Source organism: Asterias amurensis, chromosome 17 (genome assembly GCF_032118995.1).
Source record: "Asterias amurensis chromosome 17, ASM3211899v1".
In the NCBI taxonomy this organism is placed as follows: Eukaryota; Metazoa; Echinodermata; class Asteroidea; order Forcipulatida; family Asteriidae; genus Asterias; species Asterias amurensis.
This window is the reverse complement of record NC_092664.1, coordinates 2,194,931-2,211,427: the sequence shown is the minus strand read 5'-3', so window position 1 is coordinate 2,211,427 and position 16,497 is coordinate 2,194,931. Positions and strand designations below refer to the sequence as shown.

Genomic DNA, 16,497 nt, shown 5'->3' with positions numbered 1-16,497 from the left:
GTTTAATTTGTTTATTTTTGCGCGAAATGGTAGTTTAAAACATCACTTTAATTGTAATTCGTCTTTAACAAAAGATTATATACTGGCTAATTTCAAATGGGAGTAACTCAGCGACGCGATACACCCCAAAGCTTAGACATATATACCAAATAACTGCTGCGGTGTGTTCTTTTCAGCCATGCATGTAAATAAAAAATTTAAATTGTCAGCAGCTGACTAATTTTCACAGAGCGGGTCACATATATGATTTGAGGCATTGCAAGGTATCAATATTTTTTATTTGGTTTGCGGTAACACCACGTGTGTATCTACTTGCCAGGTAGAGTTTGTTCTTTAGAGAACTGTCTTTCTATTTATATTCTACTGCCGCAGAGTAGCTTTATCGTATTGTTCAGGAGACTTCTCAGTTTTGAAGAAAACTATCCTGCTGTTTAACTACTACCTGGGCGGAAGGTATAGAAGTTGCCACTCTTTGGAAATTCTATGTGCTAATTTCCTTCAAAAAGGCAACAGTGCTAGTTAAACAATTTCTTGGTTGAACCAGTCATGCAGTATATTTGAAGTGTTTTTCGCAGTTACACCATGCTTGGCAAGCCTCATCTCTACAAATGTAAAAAGCATACTAAATCACTATACTAGCTAAGAACCCAATGGAGAGGAGACAATTAAAGAAGTGGAAGGAAAACCCAAGAGAATTATTCCAGGTGAAACCAACACCATCAGGGCCCAATTTCGTGGCCCTGCTTATCGCCGAATTATTTGCTTATAAATACAGTCACCATTCTTCGCTTACCCTGCAAGCATTTTCTGTGCTTGCTGCGTGAGTAAAGAATGCTTAGTAACAACTGTGCAATCGCACAAACAAAAATTCCCTGCTAACCCGTAAGTGCGAAACACCCTACTTCCATAAGCGCCAACTTTTTGCTTACGGTGAGCATAGCCATGAAATTGGGCCCTGGTAGCGACTGAAAACCAAATCCACATAGTGCCCCCTGCATGATTCGAACCGTGGGTCCTAGACATGCTAGAGGTGGAAGGCGGGGAAAGATACCACTAGAGTAGAGCAACCCAACCACTCGTACAGTATACTTACCGTCTCTGCCAGCACACTGTTTGACGTTTTCAATGAACAGATTAGGCCATCCATCCTTGAAGCTACCCCACAGTATACCATCTCTCCGAAACTCAACATGCTGAACTCGCATCTGAACACGTGTAATATTCTCCTTATTCAGAGGGTGCTGTTGTGATCAAAATAATGGATGAGTTATGGTCAGTTACTAAACATACATTCAATAGAAATGGTGTGTCAAGGTCACTGGACCCCAAGCTCTGGTGTTGCCGTTAGTGGCAGAGTGTGGGTTCGATTACCGGTCATGACACTTGTATGCTCTTAAGCAACGCACTTAACCTAACTACGTACTTTAGTATAAAGTTGGGAAAGTAGTGCATTCTGCTCTACCGGCCAGACTCCGAGTCCTAGTGGATGATACCAATGCCTACACACTCATGGCCTGTGACTCAGTTAAGCTGCCTGGATACAATTTGTCCAAGGTGTTCGCACTGTACTTAAAATGAGCAAGTCACCCATTTGCTTGGTTTAGGTTACCCAAATGCGAACGCATTCTGTATAATGCTTTGTTTTTGACAGTATGGAAATAAATGTGAATTGAATGAACACTAACAGGTTTAGAGCCTGAAAATGTCCGTCTGAATAAAAACAAATAGACCACAGATGTACACACCAACTCAGAAGGTGTCTTGTGAGCTACAGCAGGTGTTGGAGTAAGGCAAGTCATGGACAGGGACTCCCGACAACATTTCCTGGCAATTGCAGATGCTAATTCTTCCATCGATGGGTGACAGAAGAGAAGGGCTGGAGAAGGGGACAGTCTCCTTGTTGGTTCTAGGATTTCCTTCCTCAATGGTTCCATGTTGTCTTTGTTTTGCTCTATGACCAATCTGTAGTGCATTGTAGGCAAGTCACAATTAATTTTAAAAGCACACAATATAAAAAGCTGGCATGTACTTCAAATGAAAAGTTGGTAAGACATAGTTGCGATAACATAACCCTTCAGCCTTCGGCAGGAGGGTTACGTTATCGCAACTAGGTAAGACAATGCTCTAGAATTGCAAAGGTTGTGCCATGGGTTCGAATCGCGACCAAGCAAGTAATACACCAAGTGATTTTTTCCTCACCACAGATCTCGGGAAAGTACTGAGTATTTAGTGGTAAGACACATCGGTGGTGTATGGGATAAAACAAAAAAATTATATCTTCAATACAAAAATGTAGTATAAACATTAATTTAAACTTCTATCTAAACTAGTAATATATAATATAGTATGAATGGGATACAACATTATCTTTGTTGTCAACAAAGATAAAGCTACATTTGTTTATAAAAACAATTGGTGGACAAATTCCACCAAGCAAAACCGACCTCCAGTTTTTTATATTGTGAGAGTGGCATTTGAAATAATGTCTTTTTTACACACAAACAAACACCTTGTGCAGTGAGGCTTGGCCGTGGGTAGTAGCACGGCTGAGGACATGGAAGATCGAGCAGGCCCGAGAGGCCGCTTGCGCATACCGACCGGTCGGCTCGATGGTCGGCCACACCGCGCGCCTCGGAGTCCGGGCCCCGCGTCCGGGCCGCCGGGCCCTCCCCTGGCCCGACCCACTGACTGACACCACTTAGCCTCTTGGAATATCGTCCACAAAAACCTACCTTGGCTCTTTTGTCTTTTGAAATGTAACTAAATACAGCTCAGTACTGTCGTTAATTCAACACTAACGAAGCTTCATCACCCAAAGCCGAACCACGACAGGCCGTGTAGCCAGCAGGAACTATGCCGCGAACCAACTCGACCGCCGTGCGTGCACGGACAGCATTGGTTTTGTCAAAATATTGACAATGACAGAGAGATGTGCAGCTAGTTTTGGGGATGGGGGGGGGGAGGGTGTCTTGAACCTCCAGCTAAACCCTTCACGCAAACGTTCTCATAAAAGCATTCTTGGTATCAATTTGAAAAGTTATTTGATTCGCTCCTCACCTTACTCGTTTTCCTTCATCCTCCATGATGCAGCAGACAAGTGGTTAAGAGCAAGAGAAGGAGGAGGATGCGAATGGGTGTGGCGAGTGGGGGCAGTGTTTGTGTTTTACCATCTAGTTTGGCTTTTAAAAAAACCCAGATATACTGAAACTATTTTGTTTATAGGTTTTGAACTTTGTCCCATGTACAAAATTAAACAAAGAGCTTTAATTTAATCATTCGAACATTGTGCATTACTTTTTGTTTCGATTACATTGGATGGAGGATGGGATCGGGATGGGGCCAAGACCTACCGGATGCGCTTTAATAGTTCAGAACTTCGCGGCAGGTTTTGGTTCGGCTCAATTTGCGAAAAACAAGTTTTGTGTTTATTTTCGAGGTCTTTAAAGACAGGAATGTCGGGTGAAAACAAAGCTTGTTTGTTTGCCTATTTTTATCAATCGAATGCCGAACAAAACACTCACACCGGCGAGTGGTGTGATTCATTAATAAATTGCTCATTCACAAATTCGCCAACAGAGGGCGCTCATCCACATTTCCGGTCCCAAAGAATATCGGCCATGTTGGGAGTTCCTTCCTGTTTTGTTTTCGTACTGCAATAAACAGGAACGATAAGACAGTAGCTTCTGCTGAGTTGTGTCAGGTGGATTATTTTGCTGTAGTTGTTGTTTGGTCAGAAGATCTGTGGAACACTTATTCGTGAATCACTGAAGGTAGGTATTTCTTTTAGTAATGTAGTGTGTTTGTTTGTATAATTCAACAAGCAAGTACATGTAGAAGTGGTTTTTGAATCAATTAAAATGATCATCTTGTATTTAAAACGTTTGCTGTTTCGACATCGACCTTCTCTGTCACTGTCTGTGTTGTGGCATACGGATTTCCTGGCTTGGCATGTCCACTTCGGGTCAGGTTGTGTGTGATGAATTAATAGCATTGTTGTGAGGGAGTCCAGCACATCATGTTTTGTTTTTTAAGTAAGGAACCCCACAAAAGCATGGCAAGTTTTCTATCATTTTTTGAAAGAAATTTTTGAGAGATTTAAAAAAAGAACAAAACTTCCATTTTGAAACTTTCGTTAGTAAGAAGTAGATCCAGTAACTGGGGCGCTGTAATCCTTTTTTCCCCGAAATGTTGTCATTATCGGTACGTGCGATATAGATGACAAAAAGTTTTGGGGAAAAGGGAGCACAGCGCCCCAGTTACTGGGTCTACGTTAGAAGTATTGCAGTAAATAATTGGCATTTGGTATTGGGCCTGAATGCCTGGCAACGAACCTCATATCATATACAGTTCTAGGATTAGGATCAGTCACAGTCTACCAACCTCGACCATGGCGACGTACATTCACATTTCCATGCACAAAGGTTGTGGACGTAACCTCGATCTGAACTGAAAGCAAAAGTTGTAGATTTATTGGATGTCGGGTTGGGAAAAGTTTCCGTATGGCACCTCCACTTTTTCATTCGATATGAAATATCTATAGGATCTAATTTACCTCAATGAGATATCCCTTTTTGTAAAAATTAGTGAAAAGGGGTCCCATATTTAGGGCCTCCTTAACGCTAAACGTTTTTCAAATCAGCGTTGATATAGTGGTGAAAGTTTGTAGACCGTCTGTTTGCCATCAATAACTGAAGTTTCCTATGCACTATACGTTCATGATGCTTCCTTTTTGTTAAGTTGTACTAAAACACATTTTCAAAAAATATCGATACTCACTGTTGTTTTTCCGGCGCATAGTATTTTGGCTTCTCAATAATATGCTCAACGTGTCATTTTTGTGGACACCGGTGCTGTACACGCAGGCACCGGAAATCCCAGGCACCGGGCCTACTTGCTGAACTGCCGAGCCACGACCAAGTTGGACTAAACCAAAAAAGGGGGCCCGCCGTTCACGCATACATGTAGAAGTAGTCAGGTTGCTGTAAAAGATGTCTGCGAACTGAAAATGGAACATTTTTGCTGGGTGGAAGAAGTTTGCGACGGTTTTTTATAATAATGAAGTTTCATATATTAAAATTTCATTATGAATTTGTTAATGTTGGGGTGGGGGGCCAAAATCAAGAGGGCTGACTTAATTTAAAGAAACAAGTGATCTAATTTCATTGGCCTTATTTGGCAGTTTAAGCCTTGCAACAGTTCATTGGGGTTTTTTTTCAGTCTGTTTTTTTCATTAGTTTTCTCACTTATGCAAGGTTTTACACTCGCCACAAAATGTCATTGTTTTGCTGTGTTGTGGTGAATAAATTACAAATTAAAAGGGTAATAATTTAATTTATATGTTGCTGCTATGCTACAGGATGGATATCCCTCAGGATAAGTTGTTCTATAGAACTACATACACTGGAATTACATGAAGGACACAATGTCTTGGCCTTAAGTCAGTGTTAGTGCCCCTTTAAAAGTTTCTTACACTTAAAGGAACACGTTGCCTTGGATCGGTCGAGTTGGTCTTCGAAAAGCATTTTTAACGTTTGTTATCAAATGCATTGGTTAGAAAGATATTTTAAAAGTAGAATATAATGACCCACACAAGTATCACTCGAAATTGCGTGGTTTCATTTTACTTTGTGAGCTAACATGGTCGGCCATTTATGGGAGTCTAAATGGCCGACGAGGACACTATCGCCTGCATTGCCTCTGTAAAGTATCAGGCTTGGCCTTGCCCTCCAATTCTAAAAAAAGAAGTTCCAGGCTTGCTATAAAATGTGTTTATAGCTTATATAGGCAATAAATCTTGTAGGGCCTTCTTTGACGTATATTTAAGTAGCTAACATTTTTTATAGACTAAAATGACTTGACCAATATAAATATTTAGCAGGTGCTGTGAATTGTATCCTGAGAGCCACCTGTCCTACACTCCACTGTTCTGAAGTTCTTATCAATCATGACAAATAAGTCAAGAGATGACAATGGGAGATTGACCAACTGATGACTAACATACTTGTTGTTATGATTGTTGCTAATCATTGTTGGAGTAATCCGTAGTAGAATAAATAAATACATGAGTCAGCAATGATATTGTATCGAGTAATATTAAACCACAAGGGAAACTGACTTGGTAAGGTTTTTTTTTAAAGGCACGGGACACTATTGGTAATTACTCAAAATAATTATTAGTTTAAAACCTTACTTGGTATAGAGTAATGGGGAGAGGTTTATGGTACAAAACATTGTGAGAAACGGCTCCCTCTGAAGTAACATAGTTTTTGAGAAAAAAGTAGTTTTCCACGAATTTGATTTCGTGCGGCAGATTTAGAATTTGAGGTTTTGAAATTAAGCATCTGAAAGCACACAACTTCGTGTGACAGGGATGTTTTTTCTTTCATTATTATCTCGCAACTTCGATGACTGATTGAGCTCAAATTTTCACAGGTTTGTTATTTTGTGCATATGTTGAGATGTACACCAAGTGCATCTTTGACAATTACCAATAGTGTCCAGTGTCTTTAAGGCACTGGACAAGTGTCTATCCCAACATGCATAAAATAAAAAACGTGAAAATTTGGACTAAACTGGTCATCAAAGTAACAAGAGAACAATGAAAGATAAAACACCCTTGTTGCACAACTTTTTGTGCTTTTAGATGCCTCATAAAAGGCTTCATGCCTGAAGTCTTTTATTTTAATGAGAAACTACCTCTTTCTCAAAAACTACTTACTTCCGAGGGAGCGGTTTCTCACTTGTTTTATAACTATTAACAGCTCTTCAATGTCATTGCTCTTTACCAAGTTAGTTTTTATGCTAATTGTTTTGAGTAATTACCAATAGTGTCCAGCACCTTTAAATAGTTTGGGTTTGAACAAAGAAAATTGACTGGAGCGAACTTGAACCAACGACCTCCAATGTACGTTGTCAATATAGGTGGACAGTGGACGGATTTTTCATGCATTAATTACATTTGTGTAGGATTGCAATGGTTGAATGGCTCAAATTTTAGTTCCTTTAAAGCCATTATACACTTTCGGAACAGAAAAAAAAAAAGGTTCACAGATTTACAAATAACTTACAGGGTTTACAGAAGGTAATGGTAAAAGACTTCTCTTGAATTTTTTTTTTTAATTCCATGAAATGCTTTACTTTTTGAGAAAACATTGAAATAATTATCAATTCTCGACATCGAGAATTACGGATTTATAGTAAACACTTGTCATGACACGGCGAAACGTGCGAAGACAAGGGTGGGTTTTCCCATTATTTTCTCCCGACTTCGATGACCAATTGAGCCTAAATTTTCACAGGTTTGTTATTTTATATATAAGTTGTGATACATGAAGTGTGGGCCTTTGGACAATACTGATAACCGAAAGTGTCCAATGGCTTTCAAGGTAAAATAACTGAATTTTCAGTCATTTATTTTAACACACCCACACACAATTTTGAGAAAGAATTTATTTTTATTTATTATTTTGAATGGCCTCCTAGACCATACTAAGACTCATAAATCCCCAACACAGTGGATTAACCACTCTCATCGTATCTGATGACCGGACATTGACCAAACAACCATTGATTCTTGCCATCTTGCTTGAAGCATACACCGGATGAGAGCAAGTTATGACAGGGGCGAAATTATGGACAAGATGGAGACTTGATATGATGCTGTGAAGGGGGGGAGGTCAGGAGGTCAGAGAGATTTAATTTCCTGTTTGATTTCATCTAGAATAAATATATTGCGGTGTTAATATTGGATAGAAACAGGTGAGGTGCGAGAAATCGTTTTTAGTGTGGGTTTATTACATGGTGTACTGGCAGGGCTCGAATTTTGAGGGAAAATCCACAAGACCGCTAGACTTTTTATTGACCAGAATTTTATTACAACCAAAATGAAAAGAGACTACATGTAGAATCAAAACGAGAACACAGTTTTATCGTCTAAACCATTATATTTCAACAAATACATACAAATGTACACTCAAAGCTATTGGACACTTTCGGTACAGAAACAAATTAAAAGTTCACAGATTTACAAATAACTTACAGGGTTTACAGAAGGTAATGGTGAAAGACTTCTGTTGAAATAATATTCCATGAAATGCTTTACTTTTTGAGAAAACATTAAAATAATATAAATTCTCGATATCAAGAATTACGGATTTATTTTAAACACATGTCATGACACGGCGAAACGTGCGGAAACAAGGGTTGGTTTTCCTGTTATTTTCTCCAGACTCCAATGACCGATTGAGCCTAAATATAGAAGTTGTGATACACAAAGTGTGGGCCTTGGACATTACTGTTTACCGAAAGTGTCCAATGGCTTTAAGAAGAGAAGATTTATCTCTCCTGTTTTGTTGATACTCAGCAGGATTAAAAGATCTTTGTGAAGACTCAAACACATCATTTTTAATATTTTATCTTTTGGGACATTTTAAAAGGAGTTGAATTGAAAAGAAAAAATAACCAAGACTACACTGTACTGTCTTGAGTTTACTGGCCCAACACTGAAATCACTGGCCTTGTGCCGGTGGCCTAGTGTAAAGTATAACCCCTGTTACATTTGTGCGCTGCTTCTTAGCTACCCATAGTGAAAAAATAGCCCTGTGTGTCAAACTGACAGTGCTTTTTTGTGAACTGTGTGGGTGTTCAAGTCCTTAGTCCAGTAAAAACAGAGACTACATGTACATGTACATACCTCGACTGTGTTCACACTGTGGCAGCCTTCAATCCCTACTATCATGACAATTTAGTAAACAGTTCTTTCAACAGTGTACATTACATATGTGTAGTGTGTATATAAACGTGTATTTCTGGCATGCCCTGGGTCGAGTTGCTTTGGCTTTACGGTTGGTGGGCGGTGCTGGACGGGCTTGCCCAGAACTAACAAATTTCGCCCAGTACTCTGAGCAAAATACACTGTGCTGCCTAGCACAGATTTCCCCCAGTGATGGCCCCATACATATCTAAACATGAATAGTTTGTTTAACCGTGGCTCGCCCTTGGTCTGTTGGTGGACTAAATTGGATTTAGAGCCGACCACTAAAATTGGTCTCTAGAGCCTACAAGTACAACACTGTTTGCCATCACACATGAGAGGCCCTTTCACACTATCCTTTTTCTACGAGGAAATATTAGACACAGAGATTCTCACGATTAAGTTGAGCGTTCACATTGCAGTTTTCAGGGCTAAAAGTTCTCTGGATTAACAAACTCCAAAACTGGCTTAATCCAGGTAAAACTTAATCCTTCCCACCAATCTCGGAGTTAGCATTGAGGCAGAAATATTCTACCTCCATGGTGTTAGTAAGGAATTGGGTCTAACCTTTCTTCAGGTTACACACATTGATAATTTGGTCCATAAATCAGCATTACATGTACATGTAGGCTCTACATTGACAACAAAAAAAACAATCTAAATAGTCCCTATGACCCTGCCTTTAAAAGTTACAAAAAGGTCTGTTTAACTCAATTCTAACGAATGTTTGTGAATTTTTTCAATGAACTGGAAAGTTTGTTTACCTTTGTCTTTACATTACAATGTACTTTTTCCATTGAACCACAGGCCTGTATGCTTCTTTCTTGAAAGGGCAAGGGCACCAAGGCTTTTTCTTCTTGGTAAACGGCACCCTATGAGGAAATTTTAAAGTCACCTGGAAATATAATTTTTATTTTTTCAAACATAAGAGTATATGTTTAGTAACAATAAAACAATTTTTTTAGTATTTGTTTGCCACGATTTATATGTTTAAAAAATAGATAAAGTTGTTTTGGGGTTGACTCCGCCTACCCCTTTTGTGACGTCAATCGAGGCAGACTTTGCCTTGGTGCGTAGCGTAAACACATGTGCAAAGTACATGCAAGTCCAAGTTGTGAGTTTGTACGTTTCAATAAAAAAATCTTGCATTTTTCCGGCAGTGCCGACCAAGTGTATTGCTGCTGAATGCAGAAAAACAACTAAAGATGGCATGGATGGGGTCAGTCTGCATGGCTGTTCAGACTCACAAGAGCAATAGTACCAAGGCAATGACCAGGGGGCATCGAGGCAATTGCCTCTGTTGCCTCCATGAAGTATCAGCCCTGGAACTATTTTATTTAGACTAGGATTCTGACTAGTGTTTTGAACTATGTAGATTGCAACACTAGGGAGTCAGGTATTGGCAATGTCAGTCCCAAGATGTGGTATTAATGTGAATATCTGACGCCAGAAAACATCCTTTACCCTGATTAAGATGGTAAACTATGACAGATTCAGCTGGATTGACACCTAAGGCACTGATGTGATGTATACCAGACCACACAAATACTTACTAGAATTAGCTCGGAATCAGACATTTCCCTGTGGGTGCCCTTTTTGCTGTGGTGTCTTTCATAATGATCTAATAGAAATTTAGGCTGGGGCTTTAGTTTATTTGCAATGAAAATGGCCCACCTACATTAGATGCACACATATTTTGTATACGTACAAAAAATACATGCAATTTTAAAACATGGTTACCCAAAGATACCTGGATGCATTGCTGGCTGAACTTGCCGGCAGGGTAGCTGTTCTCAAACAAAAGGTTTGCAAAAGCAAAAACCAGATAAAGTGTTGTGGCATAGTAATCTAAAAGTACACTGGACTTTTAGTACTGGTGGTGAAATTAGTGGGTTTGAATCCCAGTCATGACACTTGTGTCTTTGAGCAAGGCATCAATAATTGCTTCTCTCCACCCAGGGGTGCATGGGTACCTGTGAGGGCAGAGATGGTTCTTGTCATTGATTTAGCTTAGTGCACTAAAATACTAACAGCAGCTCAGACTGTTGTACTCCCTAGGGAGCTAGCTGAGATGGTTTGCGGAATGAATTAAATGGTTCAGTGACTAGGGGTAACACATGTAATATTCATGTGCCATAAGCGTAAAAAAACAATGGACACTGGAACTAAATGCTAATGATATTGTACTACTGTACATGTACACATAATGAGAACAATTGTCTTCGTACACAGTCCAGAGCCCAATTTTATAGTGCTGCTAAGCACACAAATTTGCTTAGCATACATATTCTTATATAGGATTTGAGGCATTGCATTGTGAGGTATCAGCGCCAGGAGCGTCACTGAGTGACGGACATGTGCGCTATGTAAGAAGCCACAATTATTATTATTATTATTATTATGTATATTTGGTTTGCGGTAACACCATGTGTGTATCTACTTGCCAGGTAGAGTTGTTCTTAGGGAACTGTCTTGCTATATTCTACTGCCGTGGAGTAGATAATCGGAGGTTCGGGAGACTTCTCAGTTCTGAAAAGAACTGTCCTGCTTTTAACTATTACCAGGGCGGATGGTATAGAAATTAGACTGGACTACTACTTTAGCTTATAGGATCGTAATTAACTGTACTGCCGCGGAGTCAGTTTTGAATTGGTCTCAACGTTTCGACTAGCTTGCTCTAGTCATCGTCATATGCATATTCTTCCTTGATTAAAACAGGATTACCAACAAAATTTCCATTTGTTGCATATTTCTTGTTACTGGTATTCAGCTGTTGTTTGCTTAAATCCTGAAAATCACGTGGAAATTTGGTTGGTAATCCTGTTTTTATCAAGGAAGAAATTTTATGCTAAGCACATTTTTGTGCTTAGCAGCTCTATGAAATTGGTCCCAGGGCTCAAATTTTGGGGGGAAATCCAATCCACAAGACCGCATGACTTGTTGAGCACTCAGAATCTTTACTTGACCGGGATTTTATTTACAACACCAGAATCAAAATGAGAAGAGACAAGAATCGAAACAAGAACACAGTTTTATAAACTGTTTAATTTAAACAAAAAAACACAACAAGATTTATATCTTTTGTTTCAAGGGTGATACTTAGCAGAATTGAATGATATACAGTGTGTGAGACTCAAACTCAACATTTGAACATCATTCTTTTGAGACAAAGATGTTGAATTGGGAAAAACAAAAGAAATATCGGTTTTGTCCTGTCTTGAGTTTATTGACCTGAAGATGCCGACGCTGAAATCACTGGCCTCCTCAGGCCAGTGGTCCAGTTTAAATGGCAAGCCCTGAAATGCTGAAACAATTACACACAAGTGTACACATCATCTGTATACAAATGTAACTGTAATATGAACTTTAAAAATTGTGTTTACCCTTCTCCCATACAAACGTGTTTTCATTTTCACAAACACAAAATTCAAGGTGTCCAAAAATAGCATCATGTAAATCTGTGGCATTCCACATCGGAACTGCCTCACAATTATGCGCTCCAGTTTCCCCACCAACCGGCTTAATCAACTCCGACTGGTCTGTCGATAAAAACAAGTCCACGTCGGGGTGAACGGATTGACCAATCCACCGAGGAATCATTTTTGTTTTTCCGTGGATTCTCTTTCGTGATAATTGCTACGCGGTGCCGGACTTTGCCAGCTCCTTAAGCTGTGAACTCGAATGAGGGTGTTGCATTAGGTGTGGCAAAGCCATGTTTGAGGATCATTGTACTAGACCCCTTTCACACAAGGGCAATTTAGCAGGGGGTTCCTTGCTTTATTTTAGCATGGTTGTGAACTCGAGTGGGGGTGTGTGGTAAAGCCATGGAAGCCATGTTTGAGGATCATTGTACTAGACCCCTTTCACACGATGGCAATTTAGCAGGGGGTTCCTTGCTTTATTTTAGCATGGTTGTGAACTCGAGTGGGGGTGTGTGGTAAAGCCATGGAAGCCATGTTTGAGGATCATTGTACCAGAGCCCCTTTCACACGAAAGCAATTTAGCAGGGTCCCTTACTTGATTTTAGCATGGTTGTGAATTCGAGTGAGGGTGTTGCATTACATGTACATGTAGGTGTTGTAAAAGACACAAAGCCATGTTTGAGGATGATTGTACCAGAGCCCCTTTCACACGGAAGCAATTTAGCAGGGTCCCTTGCTTAATTTTAGCATGGTTGTGAAATTAAGTGAGGGTTGTTGCATTACGTGCAGTAAAGCCACGAAAGAGCCATGTTTGAGGATCTTGTACCAGCAGAGCCCCGTTCACACGACAGCACTTTAACAAGGGTCCCTTACTTAATTTTAGCATGGTTGTAAATTGAATTTACAACGATGCTAATTCTTTTGAGGGTGCTGCATTACATACATGTAAAGCCATAGAAGCCATTTTTGAGGATCTTGTACCAAAGCCCCATTCACACAAGGGCAATTTATCAAGGGTCCCTTGCTTCATTTTAGCATGGTTGTGATTTTTGTTTAGGGTGTTGCATTAGGTGTGGTAAAGCCATGAAAGCCACGAGTTTACTCGTCTTGTCTTAGGATTAGTCTTACATGTAAAAGCTTTTGATTAAAAAAACTCATATGATACATCTAGGACTACATGTAGTCCAAAGTTAGTTCAAACTATCTTTGTGAAATTGACCCGTGGGATGGATTTTACAAAGAGTTAAGACGAGTTACTCGTCCTTACTTACATCCCCATGTAGGACCAGCCTTAAGTCTTGAGGAATTTCTTCTAAATTTGAGTCTTGCATGGAAAGTTGAGGACTTGCTTGTACTTGTTTATACACACCCTTATAATGTAGGCTTGCACCTGTACTGTACATCAAGATATCAATCAATTCACGATTTGAGTGATTGGTTGATATTTGCACCTGGCTGCTTGCCCAGAAGTACACTAAGTGCTTCTGAGCAACCCCTTTTCTATTTTCTCTGCTACTTGACATGTCATGTAGAACAGAATGAGACTACATGTACTGTATCTGTTAGTTGTATTTTTGAGCTGGATTAAGAGGGTCTCTCAAAGAAATGAAAAAAAAAAAAAAAATCTTACTTGGTCATGTTGGTTTCATATTTTCTTAGTTTCATAATTCTACAAGAACACGTAGGGTTATAATTAAATCAAACGGCTTCAAAAACAAAACCAAAAGTATTGCCTTTAAAGGCAGTGGACACTATTTGTAATTACTCAAAATAATTATTGGCATAAAACCTTTCTTGGTGAGGAATAATGCGGAGAGGTTGATGGTATAAAACATTGTGAGAAACAGCTACCTCTGAAGTGTCATACTAGTTTTCGAGAAAGAAGTAATTTTACACAAATTTGATTTTGAGACCTCAGATTTAGAACTTGAGGTCTCAAAATCAACCATCTAAACGCACACAACTTCGTGTGACAAGGGTTATTTTTCTTTCGATATTATCTCGCAACTTCGATGACCGATTGAGCTCAAATTTTCACAGGATTGTTATTTCATGCATATGTTGAGAAACACTAACTGTGCAGGCTAGTCTTTGACAATTACCAATAGTGTCCATTGCCTTTAAAGAAACCAAACTATACTGCATACTTGCAGTTCAGTGGGCCTGCAGTTTTGGTGGTATCCTGTACATGTAGCATAGAGCCATACATGTAGTTCAGAAAGATTTTAAATGCAGAGCAATTTGAGTAATAAATAAGGGAAACGGACTGGGTAAATTTGAAAAATAATTTAGGGTTGAATAAAAAACCATTTACCACTAGCGGGATTTTTACAGTACTTGTACGAAACTGGTATCACTCTTACACGTATTTGTTAGGCTGCTTAGCACCTAAAAGTTGACAAATGAAATGGTTTAGTATGTTTTTCTGCTGAACAGCTTCAGTAGATGAATTTAAATGACAAATATGTTTGAGTTCCTTTGGCAAATGGCCCTAGAGAAATCTGGTTGATGAGTGCCTGTCATTTAATGTAAATTTAATACACTGTATCTGATCTGAATTCAATGCTCATTGTAATGTGAGTCGCTTATAGTAGAATTTCCAGAGCTAATACATTTGGGGGGGAAATCCACGAGACCAAAAGGACTTTGTACATGTAGCTCAATCCATTTACTAGAACAGAATTTATTTCACGTGACTAGAATATAAATGAGAAGACTTGGCGATGTTGTTTTTCAAGAATGTAACAAATGTATGCTTCGTTTTTGAAAGGACAAGGGCACCAATTGATGCATTTCTCCTTGGTAAAGGGCACCCTATGAGGAAATTGTAATTTTCTACTGGAGCATTTCAGGCATGGGATTTCATCTTTGAGAAGGGCACTTCCATTGGAAAATTTTAAGGTCTATGGGAAACTTTTGAAGGGGCACCAAGGCCAAGACCAGAGGGCAACAGAGGCCGCCTCTGTGGCCCGTGTGTAATTCCAGGCCTGCCATTTGAAGGGCACCAAGGCAATGACCAGGGGGCATGGAGGCAATCGCCTTAGTCATCTGGTCACCTCCATGATATCTTAGACCTGGTTTTTGTTTTAAGTCAAGTCAACCTTCAGTGATTTCATTGTAGTATATGTACATGTACAGTACCAATGTTGAAGAACGCCAAACGTTCCTCAACCCACCAAAAACATGTACAATAACGCACCGTAGACATTTCACAAAAGCAATCAAGATGTACTCAAGATCATTGATAGGCTAATAGTGTAAAAGAAACAAAATTTAAGGCAAGATTTGACATAAAATTGGAATACAAAATTGTGTCATGAAAATGCATGACACGGTTGTTTGCGTGCATTTCTAATATTTAGTGAACATGTACATATTAATCATTTGTATGCAAGCCCTCCAGTCTATTTGGAACTAAAATTTTACAATTCTTGGTTTTGGACCTGCTGGGCAAGATGGTTATTGATCCATCTCTTTGCATTTCTTGACAAGTGGAAAATTACTTGTAGCCCCCGCACATCGATGCTTTTACATGCTACATTATACACGTTGCATGATACTGACAAAATGTAAACAGAGATTTTCACATAATATGGATGCGAGATAATATTTTAGCAGCCTTTTTAATATTGTAAGCTAAGTACTTAAAAAACGGGAAGTATATAAGGCCTGACATTTTTACCTTAAAGACACTGCACACCTTTGGTAGTTGTCACAGACCAGTCTTCTCCAACCTGTGAAAAATTGAGCTGAATTGGTCGTCGAAGTTGCGAAATAATAATGAAAGAAAAAATACCCTTGGTGCACAAGTTGTGTGCTTTCAGATGCTTGATTTGAGACCCCAAAATCTAAATCTGAGGTCTTGAAATCAAATTTGTGGAAAAATTACTTCTTCCTCGAAAACTTTGTTACTTCAGAGAGAGCTGTTTCTCACAATGCTTTATCCTATCAACGGCTCTCCATTGCTCGTTACCAAGTAAGTTTTTATGCTAGCAATTATTTTGAGTAATTACCAATAGTGTCCAGTGCCTTTAAAGTCTCATCTGAATCTGAAATGTACAATGTAGCCTGTACAATGATAGATATAGATAGATAGATAAAATGGTTTATTAAAAAACTTTCCTCTCAGCACAAAGGCTGAATTACAACAATTTTACATAAATTTAAAATTTGAAATTAAATAGAAGACAATGTGCATCCCAAATGGTATTAGATTGTACAAATAGCTCTGGTGATTTCAGTATGCATTGCATACAACCGTAACGCAACCTGGATGTCAATTTATGATAAATCTGACTCACTGCTTATTTCAAGGTTAGGCAT

The 16,497-nt window shown here is 39.1% G+C and overlaps 2 protein-coding genes across 9 annotated transcripts in view; one reads left to right on the top strand and one right to left on the bottom strand.

Moving 5' to 3' along the window:
• Positions 1-16,497, bottom strand: part of LOC139949740 (uncharacterized) — a 57,897-nt gene that overhangs the window by 12,471 nt on the left and 28,929 nt on the right. Inside the window, exons 1-3 of one of the 4 annotated variants that reach the window (XM_071948262.1) lie at positions 3,058-3,092; positions 1,746-1,962; positions 1,094-1,241 (exon numbers count right to left, since the gene is read on the bottom strand). In XM_071948262.1, the coding sequence (XP_071804363.1) occupies positions 1,094-1,241; positions 1,746-1,962; positions 3,058-3,083 (391 nt within the window). In that variant the 5' untranslated portion in view covers positions 3,084-3,092. Of the gene's footprint in view, positions 1-1,093; positions 1,242-1,745; positions 1,963-2,509; positions 2,560-2,732; positions 2,855-3,057; positions 3,093-16,497 lie in introns of those variants that run through there. The other 3 variants (XM_071948263.1, XM_071948261.1, XM_071948264.1) reach the window with 3 other exon arrangements.
• LOC139949741 (ras-related protein Ral-A-like) overlaps positions 3,610-16,497 on the top strand; it is a 32,467-nt gene continuing 19,579 nt past the window's right edge. For all 5 annotated transcript variants that reach the window (XR_011787569.1, XR_011787567.1, XR_011787568.1 and 2 more), the window contains exon 1: positions 3,610-3,770. The gene's annotated coding sequence lies outside the window, so the exon portion shown is untranslated. The remainder of the gene's footprint in view (positions 3,771-16,497) is intronic.